At 43.7% G+C, this 17,318-nt stretch overlaps 1 protein-coding gene across 1 annotated transcript in view; it reads left to right on the top strand.

Annotated features, from left to right (window-relative positions):
- Nucleotides 1-480: 480 nt before the first annotated feature.
- MEI1 (meiotic double-stranded break formation protein 1) overlaps nt 481-17,318 on the top strand; it is a 61,971-nt gene continuing 45,133 nt past the window's right edge. Inside the window, exons 1-11 of the mRNA XM_019734445.3 lie at nt 481-645; nt 3,199-3,322; nt 4,125-4,175; nt 5,931-6,004; nt 7,327-7,432; nt 7,952-8,155; nt 9,112-9,242; nt 11,715-11,829; nt 12,629-12,745; nt 13,725-13,824; nt 13,948-14,082. Of these exons, the coding sequence (XP_019590004.3) occupies nt 481-645; nt 3,199-3,322; nt 4,125-4,175; nt 5,931-6,004; nt 7,327-7,432; nt 7,952-8,155; nt 9,112-9,242; nt 11,715-11,829; nt 12,629-12,745; nt 13,725-13,824; nt 13,948-14,082 (1,322 nt within the window). The remainder of the gene's footprint in view (nt 646-3,198; nt 3,323-4,124; nt 4,176-5,930; nt 6,005-7,326; nt 7,433-7,951; nt 8,156-9,111; nt 9,243-11,714; nt 11,830-12,628; nt 12,746-13,724; nt 13,825-13,947; nt 14,083-17,318) is intronic.

The following is a 17,318-nucleotide window of genomic DNA, read 5'->3' as shown; positions in this document are numbered from 1 at the left end:
TGTGCAGACAGACTTCTGTGAGAGAACATTTTAAGGAAAACGTCTTAGAATCTTAAGACGTAAATTTAAAATAATAATACTAATAAAAGCGTTTAGATAAAAAATCCCTGAGATTGTTTATTTAATTTTTTAATAGTATAAAGAGATTCCTTCCTTTTTTAATAGTAGAAAGAGATTGCTTCCTTTTTCAAGGCTAATGACAGCTTCTTTATAAATGCTTTTCAACCTTCGATGTGGTAAAGACGATTTCCTGCGGACTCTAAGAGCAAACGACTTTCGGCTCTAGATACTCTCGAAAGTCTTTGCGTCCATTACCTGCCCTCAGGGACAACTGCTCCCCTGAGATTTCATCGCACTCGGTTTGCGCAGGCGCATTACACCTCCCCTCCCCCCGCGCGCCGCGCACCGGGTTCTTTCAACTGCGCTTGCGCATAAACTGCGCGGGAAAACTCGGGGCTGCGGTAGCGTGCGAGCAGAGAGATGGCTGTGAGGGACGCGGCGGCAGGCACTGCGGTCCACGGGAGGGACGAAGCGCTGCTCTTCGAGAGGGCACATTACCGGCATGACCCGCGCTGGCTGCTGCCCGTGCCCCCACGCCTCTGCCTGGCCTGCGCGCTGGAGCTGCTGCCAGAGCCCGGCGTGTCGGTGCGAACTGGGCCCCCGCATTTCCCTCGTTGAACAGGGCCGCCCCTCGCCAGACCAACTCCCTTGAACTCCACGCACCTTCTCCGAAACTAAATTGGGCCCACACGCCTCGTTGAATCTACCCCCTCAACAGGCCTGCCCCCTCAGCCTGCCAGGGTGGCCCTCTTTGCGAACCACCTCAGCCCCAGTCTAACCCGCAGGCCGCCCTTTCCAAACGGGGCCCTGCCCCTGACTCTGTGCCTCATATGGACCTACCCCTGTCCGCACTGAATCTGGGGCCCCCAGGACCCCAGCAAGACTCCCGGGCAAGCCTTCCCCCTTCTCCCTGGTTGTGCTGCGGTAGTGACCCTCTGTGCTTTGCGCCAGGATTTAGGCTTACCTCAGGCTGCCTCCATTGTAGTCCGCTCTCAGCCAGTGAGCTAGGCGCCTCATTCCCTTCAGATTCCTGAGGGTGTGAATGTGGCGGAGAGGGCTGCCTGGGTCTCTGATGACAGGAACGACAGGTGGAAGTTACAGCCGGGCAGAAAGGGGGTGAAGGGGAAGGCTTCATAGGCAGAGCTGGCTGAAACATGGCTGCCTGTTCCTTGGTGCCTACCCACCTTTGAAGTGACTTTTCTCATGGAGGCGTCCAGGAAGAGTTTGGGAGATCAGTTTTCTCTCAGATTCATGGGGGGTGGAGGTGAGGAGGGAATTCGTGCCTTGGATGGGAGGAGGGGCTAGCTCAGTGGTCCTCAAAGTTTTTATCTCAGGATGCCTTTACACTTTTAAACATTGAGGACTCCAAAGAGCTTTTATGTGGGTTATATCCACTGATATTTACTGTATTCGAAATCAAAACAAAATATAAAAATATTAACTTACTTAAAAATAATGTAAATCTATTACATATTAACAAAGTTATTTTTATTCTGGCAAAATAACTTAAAGTTTGCCATTTGAACTATTTAAGTGTACAGTTCTGTGGCATAAGTAATTTAAAAAGTAAAAGTATATTTTCCAAAACAAAAAAAGATAGTGAAAGGACTGGCTTAGTCTTACATTTTTGCAAGTCTCTTTAATGTAAGGTTTAATAGAAAACACCTGGATTCTCATATTGCTACATGTAATCTGTTGTGATATCACCTGTCATGTAATATTTTAAAAACTTCACTGTACACTTGTAAGAGAATAAGAGTGAAAAGGGCAAATAGCATTTTAGTATTATATGAAAATAATTTTGATCTCATGGATTCCCTGAAAGGGCTTTGGGCATTCCTAGGGTCTCCAGATTATAATCTGAGCGCCGCTGAGCTAGCTGATAACATCTGAGATGTATCATTGAGGCCAGAAGTTCTGAGGCTGTCATTCTTGGACAGTGAGTCAGAGATACAGAGATGAGCAAAATAGTGACGCAGGGGAGAAAATAAGAGAACGCATTACTGGGAATTTCAAAAATGGACATGTCTGGTGAAGTGTTGTGTGGGATAAGGAGAGAAATTAGGGAAGGTTATTAGAGGAGGAAGCATTTGAATTAGGCTTGAGAATATGGGTAAGATTTGGACCAGAGGAGATGGGGAGCTTATCCCAGGAGGTAGGTATTAGGAAGGATGAGTTTGGGAAGGCAATTAGAGTGTTTGAAGGGAAGTTGAGATTGGAGAGCCAGGTTAAGATCAGTTCCTTGAAAAGTCTGAATCCAAGCTAAGGAGCTTGGACTTAATCAGATTGTCAGGTGAAGGAGAGTCATTGAGATTTTTTGCGTGACTCATTTAGACTACTAGCTATGTTTTATGTAGGAGGAATTGGTGAAGGAAAACAGGAGACTTGTAATAACGAAGATTAGAGGCAATAAGAGATGCGACTTCCCCTTTTACTGAACACAATTTTCTTAGCTTCAGCTCTCACCAATTGAAGGGGTGATGTAATCAGATGTACCCATGTTCCTATTATATCCTCTGTGCACACCCCTTTTTTGACACAACTTTTGCTACTATCTTGAGCTCTCTGCACAGCTACTACTCAGTTCTTTGTACAGGGAGGTGAATTGAATGTGAAGATTTATGTCTACCTTGAGTGGAAGGATGTATTTTCTCTACTTACCTCTGTAAGGTTGACAAAAGGTCCTCAGTATCACTCTGCTGGACTGTTGAAGTGGAAAGCATTGACCTTTGACAAGACCTGGCTGGAGACTTAGATTTGAGTCCTGGGGAAAGTCTCGGCCTCAGTCGTCTTATTTCCAAAATGGCTATAATCATCAAAACCTGTTTCTTCTTGCTTCACCAGCTTGTTAGCATTAAATGAGCAAGTAGACAAATGAAAAATTTGTGAAGAGTAAAATGCTATGTGAAAATAGGATATTAGGAACCTTAGCTCATGTATAATCCTCTGTATGTGTAAATGATGCCCTTTTCCATACTCCCTTGAGGGAATATGATCTTACCATAAATTAAATGATCCCTCCAGTATCATCTTGTAATTATGTTTGTATAATTATATATTGTATATAATTAGAATTGTTTGGGTTCAGAATGGCTGAGACTTGGTTGCTATTGAACATTTTTCTTCATCTACCCCAAGTTGGTGCGCAAGAAACATATGCTGTCCTGCTTCAGAGATGTCTTCGTGAGGCATGCCTCCCTGGTCATGCAGCTGGTGGCTCAGGATCAGAGAGTCTGTATTCACTTCATAAACATGCTTTTTGGTGAGATTAAAAGGGAAATGACATGAATTTTGCATGTATAATATGTATATTTGCTTTTGGGGTTTTGGAGAAATGGTCTTGGAAAGATAGTTTAGACTTTTTGCAAAATAGCAGTTTAACTTATTAGCAAATTGTTTTGTCATAATGATGAAGAAATAGTCACCTTTCTAAGATACGTGATGCATTGTATGGTAATTACAGCAAAGAGGTTAGTAAAAATGTGCGATGAATATGGGGGATGTATGATCTTTCAAAGAGGCAGTCTGTATGGTCTTTGAACAGGATTAGGAGGTACAGACTGGAGTTTGCTGACCTGGCTGTGACCCTAATTGAGTTACTTCCTTGCTCCTTAGTTTCTTCATGTGTAAAATGAGATGGATTAAAAGGTCCCTTCTTTTAATACAATTATAATGTCCTATGGAATGAGCCCTTCAAGGAGGAGGGGAGCTAACTTGTAGTGGGTACTTTTCTTTGCTAGAGGTTTTCCAGGCTTTAACCTGCCAAGACAGTCCTTTAAGGGAGAGACAATGATCCCTAAGGCCCCGGGAGGTCATAGCTAACAACTGACAGAACGAATTTTACCCCAGGTCTGTCAGACTTTAGAGCACACAGTTTTTATGCTGTACCACACTGGCTGTTTTTATTCCTTTAAAGCTAGAGTGGGTCATTGAAAGTCTAGGTGTTTGGTGGGAGCATAAAATTTTAAACATTGCTTAAAGCTGCTGTTAGTCTTAGAATTCAGTGTGCCTTTGTTTTTCTTTTAACTATTACCTATCCCCCTCTTCCCTCCCTCTGCTCTAAGGACTGTTATGCAATGTGGAAGATGGGAGTATAGCAAATCTCTGTATTGAAGGTAAGGTGAAATTGTGTGCACCTAACATTTGAAGCTGGAGATTTTAGCCTGAATGCAGCTCTCATTATTTGATGCATAGATGAGATAAAATGTTTCATTTTAGACACAGATAAAGAAAACTCAATTAATTGTCTGCCATTAATTCTGTATTTCTTTCTTGGGCACCTGCTCTGTGCCAAATACTGTATTAGACACTGGGGATACACAGATGAGTAAGACATGGTCCTGCCCTCTGAGAGTTTATAATCTGGAGGAGAGACTGGCTGGTAAATAAGAGCTGCTGAATGCTGTTAGAAAGACATGTACAAGACTCTGATTTTACTACATTCATATTAGTTGGTTGGAAGTTGTCTGCACATAGGAGGTGTTAAAGCTGTGGAAATGTGTTGGTTTACCTATAAAGGACTAAAGAAGAAAGACGAGAGTACTGGGGTAGTAGGATTCTTGCAGAAAGAGCAAGAACTGCATCAGTTAGGGTCTAGTCAGGAAACAAACCACACCAGTTATTTGAACAGAAAAAAACACACGCCACTTTAATATAGATAATTATTATCTAGGTAACTGAAGGCAAAAAGAGAACACCAAGTTTTCACGAGGTAGCAATTTTAGAAAGCAGCTCCCACTCCTAGGGCTGGGAAAACAAGGGAGAGGTTGGAATTATTAAACTACAAGTTTGGAGGAAGGACCCCATATAGGAAACTCAGACCTCTGGGGAGAGGATGCTGCTTGGCTGCTGCTGGGCCCTTGAGCATCCAGCCACATACTTAGCATCCGTAACTACTAGCAGCTGTAACAGATCATAAGTCAATATGATATGTATGTACTTCTGACCATCTCTCAATCTAGACAGTGTGGGCAAACAGTGTATCATTTGAAGTTCTGACCACTGGAAGGGGTGGGAAGATTTCTCTTCACCATTTTCCTTAAGGCCATCTTGAGTGGGGCTATAATTCTAAAGCCATTCGCTTCTGGTTTGTGCCAGCATAGCTTGCAGAACCCTCATCAGACCCCAATAACTTCACTGAGGTGGTGGACACTAGATGGAGACAGCAAAACTACCGGGCAAAGAAGGACTTGCTCCTTTCTCAGTTTCCTGTTTGCTCCCTGCATTCTTCCTGTTTCTGTGTTATCCTAGAATGCTTATTTATCCTGGAAGTGGCAGAGCCTGCCCACAGCAGCAGCTGAATCTAGTTTGCAGCTTTTCTCACTTGCAGAGCCAGCCTCTTGCCTACCCCTCCTCAGAGACACTGGCACAAGCATCACAAATGATTGTGTAGAAGGGCAGCCTGGGGTTGTGAGATATTATTGGCAAAGGCACTAATAACTCTATTTTCTAGCATATGAAGGAGCAAATTCTGAGGAAGGAAAAAAAGTATAGATAAAATAGTAGTTTTCAACCTTGGCCTCACAATAGACTTACCTGAGGAAAATAAAAAAATATCCAGATACTTAGGCTCTTTCTCTAGAGATTCTGATATAATTGGTCTAGGGTGGGACTTGGGCGTTAGTATTTTTTTTAAAGCTTCCTAGGTGATTCTAATGTGCAGCCTAGTTGTGAACCACTAATACAAAACAATGAGGAAGCCAGAAATCCTTCGGTCTGGATGTGCACAGATGGTTTGGGGCGGGGGGTGCAGATAGAAAAGGCGACTAACACAAATTAACGCAAACAAATGACTTTGAGTAGAAGGGCTATGAAAGGTGAACTCTGGGCCAGGATTGTCTTCTGATTAGTAATGTTATTGTGTTGCTCAGTCCTTATCCAGCTTACAACTCAGCTGAAATTAGAGCAGACCATTCATTGCCTGCTGGATGAGTGCCACAAAGAGGTCAGTAACTAGCTGTGGGTTCCTGAGGACCCCTCAGGATCCTCAGGTGTCAGAGCTGGGCCAACCCTTGTTCGGCTAGACGAGGAGATTGAAATCTAGAGGAGAAGGGACTTGCCTGAGGTCACTGAGGCAGTGGCAGATCCAGGGCTGGGGCCTGGGTCTTCTGATCCTGCTCCAGTACTATTTGCCACTTCCTTCCTTCCCCTTTCAATCTCCCAAAAGCTATATCCATGTGGTGAAGTTCCATCTTTCTGGCATAATCATTCCATGGCCATTCTCTGTATCCTCCTACAAAATATAATGCAGATTTCCTTGACGAACTTGTCAAGGAAATATGTTCACTGTGTCTTGGCTTAGTAGTTTTATTTGGTTTGAATTGTATACAGTATTTTTGTACTGAAGGCATTTGCTTTTTTCAGCATCTAAGGTAAGCACTGAGTGGGTATATTTAACCTGCTCCAATATAGTCAAAGATATCAATGAAACTAGCAGCTTTTCCATTGTGTTTAAGATTTAGGAATGATCAGAATCACTTAATTTTTTTTGCAAAAGGAAAACAAATGTTCATCTTAACACCATCAAGAGCAACATTTAATTATAAATTAAATTATCATATTATAATTACTCTGCATGTGATTAATATATCAGATTGGCTTTATAAATTATATATATGTACATATATATGTATATGTATATATATGCATATATATCTCAATACTTATCATTATGATAATGCCACTTAGCACTTTGAGAACTTTCTATATGCTCGGCACTGTTTTAGATGCTTTACATGTCATATCGCATTCAGTCCTCCCAACAACCCTATGAAGTTGGTAGTATTATCATTTCTCACAACAGGAATTAAGAGTCTTACTTAAGGTGCTACAGCTAGTCAGTGGAAAAGGTGAAGTATATACTATTGACTCTCCCTGTAAAGTGTGCTTGGCTAATAGAGTGTTCCAAAATAGTCGCTATAGTAATGATGATAATAATAATTTTTTTTGCACTGAACCGGAATTCTGTCTTAATGATGTTCCCAACTTTCACTCCCCAGTTTCTGGCTCTATAGGAGACAAAATATGCTAATTTTAATTCAGTTTGACAAACACGTACTGAGAACTCCGAGAGGAATCTGACTCAGTCCCTTTCCCCCGGGGCTTCCCAGTCCGGTAGGGAAGACAGACACTTAGCTAAAGTGGCTGATTACTGATTTTGATGAGAGACGTACAATGCAGGTTTGGTGTGGACAGGGCAAGATAAATTTTAGTGGGAGATCTGTCCTGATTTTAATTTATAGAGCGGAGTGTGTTCACTTTTTGTAGCTGTGTAACATGCCCTCCATGCGAGGCAGCCTGGCCACCCTGACCCTTCTCGGCAAGTTGGTGGATGCCATCCCTGCTCTGGCAGACAAGCTTGTAATGGAGCATGGTGAGTGACCTCTGGGGAAGAGCTGCCATCTCCCTTTCACCTGCTTTGATCACACTTCCATCTGGGCAGTCCATTCACTGTATATACCTGGGGAGTCATTACTTTCCTTCTCTAGGCTTTAATTTCCCCATCTGTAAAATGTGCTCTATGTTGGCCATTTTGAAAAAAAGTGCTTCTTGAGTTTGGTCTTGGGCTATTTCTACTGACTATTTTAACACAAATGAATTAAGTACCTACTATGAATCTTCCTTTTGGGTAGAAGGAGGAATTAATTCTGAAATAAGAAGTACTCTTTTTCTATCAGTAAAATACAAATAAGTATCTCACAGAAGAGTCACCTAAGGGTAAATTGCTTCTCTAAACCTTAGTTTTCCCTTTTGATTAAGTGTCCAGAAGTCATTTATTGTGGGGGGTTATTGGGGATTACCATTATGACCCCATTGGGGGCAATAGTTTTGAGTTTCATATAGCAATTGACATTGTGTGGTTCTCGTGGCCTCCCGATTGTTTTCTGGACAGGTGACCTAATGGAGCATCTGTTGAGAGGGTTAGTGTACCCCAGTGAGGGGGTGCAAGCTTCCGTCTGCTACCTCTATGGGAAGCTGTACTCCTCACCAATGGCAGCTGAGACACTTTCAGGCCATTTCCGGGAGAAGCTGTGTTCTCTCTTCCTTTCCACGTTGGATGGTGCCCAGACAAAGGAGCTACAGATCAACTGCTTGGGTAAGACATGAGACTAGAGAGAAAACAGGCAGAAAGCATTTGAGGTTTTGCTTGAGGGCTTGTGATATTGGCTCTCTAGTGGTGGGGAGATTTGTTGCTTTGCAAAGGATAGAAGTCATGAGTTGGGGATGCACAGACTGGGAAAGATGCCTAGAGTCGATGTGGCAGCTTTAGAATGTTGCCTTTGGAAAGAGAAGAGGAAAGAAAGTGGGACAGCAATTTTTCTGCCTCCCATCTTTACTACCTGCCCTGGTACATCTTGTACTTGCTGCCAAGTTAATCTTCACATTGCACAGTTCATGTCCTGTCAGTTTCCTATTTGGAAAATCGTCTATGGCTCCCTCGGGCCTCAGGGTGATGTCCAGATTTCTTTGCTTGTTATTTGAGGCCCCTGAGAGCAGGAGTTACAGGGCAAAGCGTGGTCTGTGGGTGACAGCAGTTTCTTTATCACAGTTTGGGCCAAGGGCTCCGTTATGAACAGTCCAGCCACACATTCGTTCATTCTGGGCCAGGCCCTGTGCTGGGCTCTGACTCATAAAGATGATCAAATCCAAGCTCTGTTAGGAGGGAGCTCATAGTCCAGATGTGAACAATTGAAGTTCAGTGTCTTAAGTGCCATCATGGAGGTTGCACAGAAAAGGGTGGGATTCTATTTAACATAGTACTAGAATTCTTATATACAGAAAACCCTAAAAACTCCACCAATAAAACCCTGTTAAAACAAATAAATGAATTCAGTAAAGTGGCAGGATACAGAATCAGTTGTGTTTCCATACACTAACAACAAACTATCTGAAAAAGAAATTAAGAAATTGTAATTCCCTTTACAATAGCAATACTTAGGAATCTCTACGGAGACATGAAGAAGTCTCGAGGGAGTGTCTGAGGGCCTACGTTGGGGACACTCTGGTGCATGTGCTCCTCTTGCCTGACTTCCCCACCCCTTTGTCTTCCAGGTTTGCTGAGGCAGCTGCTGAAGTATGACCTTTTCGTGTCCATGATCATGAACAAGTCTGCACTGGCGGAAAGCACTGAGAGTGTTGAGGGGCACCCAGGAGAGACCTCACTGCCTTTGGTGCTCAAAAAGGTCGTTGTCTTGCGATTCCCTGTCTCTAGATTCAATAACAAGGAACCCGAACGCCTCCTGGGCCTTGTCTCATTCACCACCCCTTCTATCTGGGACTGTCAAAGTGTTTTCTTACTGGCTAGAACAATATGCTGTTAGAAGACTCAAAATAGGTTTCGTTTCAGGCATGAATCCTTCTATCCCCCTCTTCTCTTTCACAGCTAGGCTGCCCGAGAATGGGGGATATAGGCAGCAACAGAAACAAAGCTACCTCCATCGTTTCAGGGATAAAACTGAAGATTCTCAGCTTGGCACCAGCCACAGGCACCTTCTCGCTGGTCCTGCGTGTGCCAGGCTGTCCTGTCTCTGCCTGTGTGGATGCTCTCCTCCTTTTGCCTTTATAGCCTTTCTCCTCTCCTTTGTCTATTGATCCCTGATCCAGCCTTCCAGGCCTGTAGAGCTCCCCTGTTACGCTGGCTCCTTTAGGCACAATATGCCACTCTGTCACAGTGCTTCCCTGTATTGTGGTTGATCCACTGGGAGCTTCTTTAGGGTAGGACCTGAGTTTAGCTGCCTCTCTCTGCAGTGCTCAGCCCAGGGCTTGGCAGAGCCACTGTCATCATCTGATAGCAGGACTAGCACTGATGGACCATATTGAGGGACTCCTTCTGCAGGAAGGAGGAGGAGCCCTGGTCAGACGTGGAAAAGGGACAGTTGGGGATAAGTTAGTTAGATATTAAAAATCCAGAGCAAACTGCTCCTCCTTATTTCCCTGGGATGCCTCCAGAGTGGTCCACACAGGGCCTGTGAGCCCTGAAAAGCAAGTCGCGTGTCTCTGAACCAAAAAAAAAATTCATGTTGGGTTCTTTCCTGTGTTCATTTCACTGTTGCCATCCTGGTGTCCATGGTAACATCTGGTTAGAACATTGGATCCTGGGCTCAGCAGGGGACAAGGTCTTCTGTCCTCTCAGTGCACCAAGGCAGCACGATGGTGGCAGGGACTGAGACTGGAGAGCGCTTTCCTAACGGGAGAGAACTTTGTAGAGACAGGATTCTTGGTTTAGAGGTCCCCGCCTCCATCCGTATGTGGAGGATGTTCTTCTGTTGGCAATTTGGGAGGATCAGCATTTTATTTTACTACAGTAACCAGCAAGGTTGGGACCAGAGTGGGGCACTTGCCTGAGGGGCAAAATTTAAGGGGATGCTACAAAACTCAGCAAGCAAATAATATTTTAATGCGAAATCCTGGTAGCCGTGGTGTCCAGTAGGAGTTTGGATTTTATACGATGGCAATTCATTGAAATGTTTTGAGTGGAGAAGTAACCTGATCTAAAATTTTGATGGGGGAGGCATCTCAGTTGCTGAAAGACGCCTAGATTTGGACATGGCTGACTTACGTTTTTGCCTTACTTTTGCAACTTATTAGCTGTGTGGCCTGGAGTAAGTAACTTAACCTGGATGAACTTGAATTCCTTCCTCTGAGAGTTGAGGGTCCCCAACACCACCTTCAGGTTCAGTGATTCGCTAGGAGGACTCACGGGATTCAGTGTATAGTCATGCAGCTATGATTTCTTAAGTGAAAGAATACAAAGCAAAATAAACAAAAGGAAAATGTGTATGGGGTGAAGTCTGGGGGAAAACCAGGCACAAGCTTCCAAGAATCTTCTCTTAGTGGTCATACAGGATGCACTTCATTCCTCCAGCAATAAATTGTGACAACACTGTGAAATGTTGCCTAGCAGGGAAGCTCATTAGGGTTTCAGTGCGCAAGGTTTTTAGTGGGGGCTGGCTGGTCATGTAGGCACCCTCTGTCTAGTACATACCAAAATTCCAGACTCCCAGAAAGACAGCGGGTGTTCAGCATAAACTACCGAGGGTGTCCAAAAAATGTATACACGTGACTTGTATTCATCTTTTGTTATCGGTATATATTGAGTATTACAATTTTAATACAGTTTTTTCCTGTCTTTAAATGTGTATACATTTTTTTGGCACCCTCTGTATATTGTTTGTACAAATAGTTTAGTCACTGTGAAACACTCTTATCAGTTCTGGGAGTGATGGGAACCCTCCCGAAATCCAACTTCCCAAAGCCTGTCAACGGCCAGCCTTGCAGGCAGGACCTCTAAGGATAAGAGTCTCAGACCTGCTGTGTTAACTCTTTTCTGCACACTATGGAGTGAGTCTCCTAGTAGAATCTTCCCATGTTATCTCCCAGTCTTGTTGCAAACATCAAAACCAGATGTGGGCTGTGAAAGTGGTTTTGTAAATGATGGCCCTTCTCAGAGACGGTTTTCATGTTCTTTGAGTGCCATATTTTCTTTCGTTCTGTTTCTCGCTTGCTGCTGTTCACTCCTTTCCGTAAGCCTCCCTGAGCATCCTCATGCCTGGCAACTGGTAGTGCAGGAAGGATTCAGGGACAATTAGGGCTCTGGCCCTGGCCCTGTCAGTGCAGTCTGTGACTGTGGCACCTTTTGCTGCCTGTTCCTCCAGCTTCTCCTCTCCAGAGATGAGACTCTGCAGGTGGCCAGCGCCCACTGTATAACCGCGGTGCTGGTCCGCTCCCCAGAGAAATATGCCCCGGCCTTCATCCATGCTGACATCCCAGGTAGGGGGCCCCTTCTAACCTTCTCCTCCAAGGCCCTCAGTTCTGACTGGAGACCCTTGAGTCACAGCAGCAGCAGCAGTCCTTTTGGGGTTCTTTGATAATGCATACTGGAGGGGTGGGTTGGTGGCAGGTTCAGTTGTACATGACAGACTCTAGGAATTAGGCCTCATGACATCTAAATTCTCTTGCTACAAATTTCTTGTATGACCTTGAACACTTTGTTACTGATCTTTGTCATTTGTTTGACTATTTGGGAATAAATGCTTAGTATGGGGTGGTGGAAAGACCCGTGAACCAAGAAGGCTAAGGCAACTAATATTTCTTGAGGGCTTGTTATGAGCCAGGAAATATGCCCTAAGGTGTGTTGTTAATGTTGCCACATTTAGGTCCTCATCTTTGCTAGTTTATGGATTAGGAAATTGAGGGTTAGAGAAGGGAAATAATTGCTTTAATTGACAAGTCTAGTCATTAGCGGAGAAGGGATATAAGAGCAAGCCTCTCTGGCTCTAAAAACTCTTCTCTGCATCATGCGGCTGCCCATCCTGAAGATTAGGAGCCTTGGCTTTAGTCCCACCTGCAGGACTAACAATACCTCTCTCTGGGTCTCAGTTTCCCCATTTGTTAAAAAGATGAGGTTAGACCATAATCCTGAGGGCATTTTCCAGGTTTACCTGTGAATTAATGATCGTGTCTCCTAGAGAGGGCATGTGAGAGAGCTGAATCACTCCAGGGCCCGAGCGTTAGTTAAGGAATCAGACCATACAGGTGTCATTTATTGTTTCCTTCTCTCACCGGCCAGAGTTCCTCTTTGAGCATCTTTCCTCTTCCAGTGAAGTGCTCGTCTGGTCCAGCTACAACTGCTTGATACTTCTGGCAGAGGAGCCACTCTTCTTTTCCAAGTGCCACACGGTGTACGGTTGGTCACGGGGGTCCTATACTAGCTCTGGGTTGGGTGGGCAGCACTTTAAAGGTGGGTAGCAGCGATGGGGGCCCAGCCTGCACCTTGGAGGGGCGCACTGGGTTTGGTCATTTCCGTCAGCCCAAACTCATTACCAGATTCATATGCAAGCAGTGATATCCAAACAGTTCAGCTCTTGACTGGTTAGCAGAAGTATATATGTTTAGCAAGGAAGGGCACTCCTGTTGGCTGCTAAGTGATTTCCTGTTGTGCCTTAAAAACTTGACTCAGCCGTGGATTCAGTCTTCTCCTATGCTCCAGATGGCTACCCACCTAGTTAGTCCCTACGTTTTGCTGATTCATCCTTTCAAAGTTTCTTAAAACTGTCTCTTTTCTTCCTTCCTGGTGAAGGAAGGAAACATTTGTCTGGGACTTTTTATATCACGTATGGATTTTTAGATTGGACACATTTGGTCATTTATTTTGTATTCTGTGTTCCTATTCTATACCAGGTACCAGGCTGGGACCTGGAGATTTAGAGATTTAGAGATAATGTGGTCCCTGTCCTCTGGAAAGGGAGAGAAATATAAACTAGCTGATTAGGGCCTTGCTAGAGGGAAGTGCAGGCGATATGTAAGCTCAGGGAAAGCCCACAACTCTGCCTGAGTGGATCAGGGAAGGCTTCCTGGAGGAGGGGCGGTCTGACCTGGTTCTTTGAGGAGGAATAGGAGAAGGTGCAGCTCAGTCAGTAGGTATTCACTAAATACTTCGAGTGCCACGGTCTGTGCTTTGGCTTGTGCTGGGCTTTGGGGAGACAAAGATGAATCCAATAAGGGCCTGTGCTCAGGATCTTCCAGTCCCATCAGCTCAGCCTTGTCAGGCCCTCCGTGAGGGACTGCCAGCAAACGTGCTGTGCAGAGCGTCTCACGTCCCTGGGCAGGCAGGGAAGGAACCTCCAAGCACTGACCCCCGCCTCTGCCATGTCATTTTGAGGTAGGCATCGAGTCCGTAGTGAGGAGCCTGCAGGAAAGCCTGAGGATGAACAACACAGAGCTGCACAAGCAGGGCGTGCTGCTCTTTGCTGAGATCCTGACGCGGTGAGCAAAGCGGTGGAGCGATGGGCTGGGAGGGGCCAGACTGGAGAAGGAAAGAAGCAAAGGAGTTTTCCCTGCTGGGGTCAGTGATAGACATTCTCTCACTCACTCATTTACCGTTTCTAGGCAGCCGGAGGAGATCAAGCTATTCACAAGCTCAGCCATGTGCAGAGATGCTGGCCGTGCCCTCCAAGAGGCAGTGAGCAGCCCCGTGCTGGAGGTGGCCGCTGAGGCAGTGAAGGCCACTTCTGCCTTTCTGAGGTGAGAGACCCAGGCAGGCTGAACTTCCCACCTCTGGATGGACCTGAGGGCCAGGTCAAGGCTGGGGAAGCTTCTAGGGACTACTTATCGGAAATTTTCTTGACTTTTTCCTTTGATATTCTATTTAGTTCCTCTATCTACTCTGGTTTCTCGTTCTGGAATTGCCATTTAGATGTTGGACATCCTGGATTGGTCATCAAAGTTTCTTTGTTTTATGACAGTTTTTCATCTTTTTGTCATTATACACTAGTTTCTGGGAGAGTTTCTTGACTTCCAACCATTGAGTTTTATTTCTGCTTTCACATTTTCAATATGGAAGAATTCTTTTTAATTCACTACTTTTTTTTTTAAGTTTATTGGGATGACAGTTGTTAGTAAAGTTACATACGTTTCAGGTGTACAGTTCTGTATTACATCATCTATATATCACATTGTGTGTTCACCACCAGAGTCAGTTCTCCTTCCATCACCGTATATTTGATCCCTTTTACCCTCATCTACCACCCCCCTCCTGCTACATTTTTAATAACATTTTATTCTGTATTTATTTCATGGATGTAATTTTTTTCTCAGTCTTTTGTTTTAGTCTAGACTTTCCTTCACCTTCCTTTCTACTAATTGTTCTTTCTGCCTAAAATACTCTTCCCTTAAATCTTTGCATGACTGGCTTCTTCCCATCATTTAGGTCTCATTCAGAGCGTCCTTCCCTAACGGACCCATTAGGCTGTGATAGCACCTGCTAACCACTTGATAGTTCTTATTTATTTATTTGTTTTTTTGTCCCCCCCCACAACTGTAATATAATATCCAAGAGATCAGGGACCATATTAGTTTTTTCAGTGCTATGTGCCTTGCGTCTCATAGATAGTATATGAATGATGTTAAACTAAGATCCTAGGGTCAAGATAGGAAATTAGTCCTTAGCAAGATGCTGGATATCTTGGAAAAAAAAAAATGGAGGAAACCCGGATTTATTTATATAGTAACCTTTGTTTTGTTTCCATGTTTTCACTTTAAAAAACTAACAAAGTAGTATATTCAAAAAAATAAAAAATAAAATATGCAGGAGGTTTATAATGAAATAGTCCCCTGTCCCTACTTCCTACAGGAAACTAATTTTAACTCATTTTGGTTTTAGTTCTGGGGATTGTTTCCTTAAATCTAAATAATATTCTTATAATGTTGTTTCTTTATTTGTCGATTTAGGACATTATTTATTGATTTGCCAGTAAGAAAGACCAAGATTTATTCACATTTTTGTCTTCTCTACATTTCCTTGACATTTTTGCTAGCTAATATTTTATGTCTTCAAACCTTTAAATAATATACTTAGAACTTGTATTTCTTGTTCCCTCAACTTGAAGCAATATTGCTTGACTCCCCACTTGGTTAGCTGAGCATATTAACACCCCAACTCTTCATTTCCTCTCTCCTCCCTATCTTCTACTTCTCAGTGTCAGTCAGCTTTAACTTTACATTGTAAATGTTGTTAATATTTATAGTCTCTTTTTAAACCATAGTTAAATCTTTGTGGTTTGACTCTAGGTTGGTTCTAAAAATTGAAACAAAAAATAATATTTACATTGCAATAACTTCCATCTGTTTCTTTTCTCCCTTTGTCTTTTCTTGGATTTGAATCTAAATCTGGAACATGAATCCTAGTGAGGGTGAGATGAGTAAACCAACAGGGTAACTAAGGTATAGAGCAGGAGTGGTGTCAATCAGAGGTGCCCATGCAGAGCTGGAAGTCTGCCAGGAGGTCGGTGTCATGGGAGCTGGTAGCACCTTTCAGGCGGGAGGTGGTATTTGAGCTGTGCTGTGAGGGATGAGAGAGACTTAGATTTGTGGAAGGACCAGGATTAGCCAAAACATGTTGATGGGAAAGTTTAGGGATTTCTGAGGGTAGAGTTGTGTGAAGGGGAATAGTACATGATGAAGCCGGAAAGCTGGTTGGGTCAGAATTGTGGAGAGTGTTGGGTAGGGGGCTGGTTATTAATCCTTAGACTATTTTACTTTTGCCTTTAATTTCCCAGAATGTTTACTGAGGTGGTCCCTCTGAGGTGGAGTGGTTCAAAGGGTCTCTAGAAAGCAGAACTGGAACAAGGAATGAGCAACAAGAATTATTGAAAAGAATTTAAAAGTGGTGGAACCAGGGCTTGACTGATTAATCAGTATAGAAAAGAAACTTAGAGCTTCCAGAAATGAAGAAGGAAAGGGGAAATCGAGTCTTAACTGTATACTGAGTGCCTGTTAGAAGGCCCAACAGATTATTCTCAATGTTCAAAAGAGGCCCAGTGATGAGCGTTAACATAGGTTTCTCCTTACTTACCGCACTGGGTTAATAGCATCCCTCTAAAGTGAGTTAAGATGAGGTCATACAGTGTGGGCTCCTAACTCCAATGACTGCTGTCCTTATAAGGGGAGGAGGATTTGGACACAGAGCGACACAGATACACACAGAGGGAAGATGGCCATGTGAAGACAGAAGCAGAAATTGGAAGGCTGCAACTACAAACCAAACAATGACAAGGATTTCTGGCAACCACCAGAAGCTGAGGCAGGACAGGATTCTTCCCTTGCGCCTTTACAGGGAGCCAACGCCTTGATTTCAGACTTCTCGCCCCCAGGCTGCAGGAGAATACATTTCTAGCTTTTTAAAGCCATGTAGTTTGTGATAATTTATTACAGCATCCCTAGGAAACCAGTACAGCTACCTAATACCCTGTCAAGTAGTCATTCATTTATTTAACATCTTTTTTATTTAGCCTCAATTTACAATTCATCTAGCTATGTTTAGGTAAAGTGAAAATATGGAACTAGTCCCTGGCTTCTTAGAACTCACAAACTAGTCAGTGACTCGCCTCCTCTGAGTCCATAGAATATGAGGGTTCCAATGGACCCTCAGTGTTATTTTCCACATTTATCCCACACTTAAATGATTGAACCTCCAAAAAGTAGTTTCCAGTCTGCTTATAATCTCCAAGAATAGGGAGCTTACTCCTTCCTAGGTAGTCCCCTCTACCTCTAGTGTTTTGACTCTTAGAAAGTTCTTTCCTATAGAAATAAAATCTGGGTCCTGATAACATTTACCTATTGATCCAGTTATTCCTCCTCAAGGTAACAGAGCAAATTTCATCTCTCTTCCCCAAGAAGACTGCTCATCACTTATTTGAACACAGTGGCCATATACATCTCTTGATGCACCTTCAGCTCTAGCTAGTACTCCTTTCACCAGG

This window comes from Rhinolophus sinicus, chromosome 1 (genome assembly GCF_057876585.1).
Source record: "Rhinolophus sinicus isolate RSI-liver-muscle chromosome 1, RSI-T2T, whole genome shotgun sequence".
Lineage (NCBI taxonomy): Eukaryota > Metazoa > Chordata > Mammalia > Chiroptera > Rhinolophidae > Rhinolophus > Rhinolophus sinicus.
Note: the sequence above shows the minus strand (reverse complement) of the source record. Positions and strands in the feature narration are given on the sequence as shown.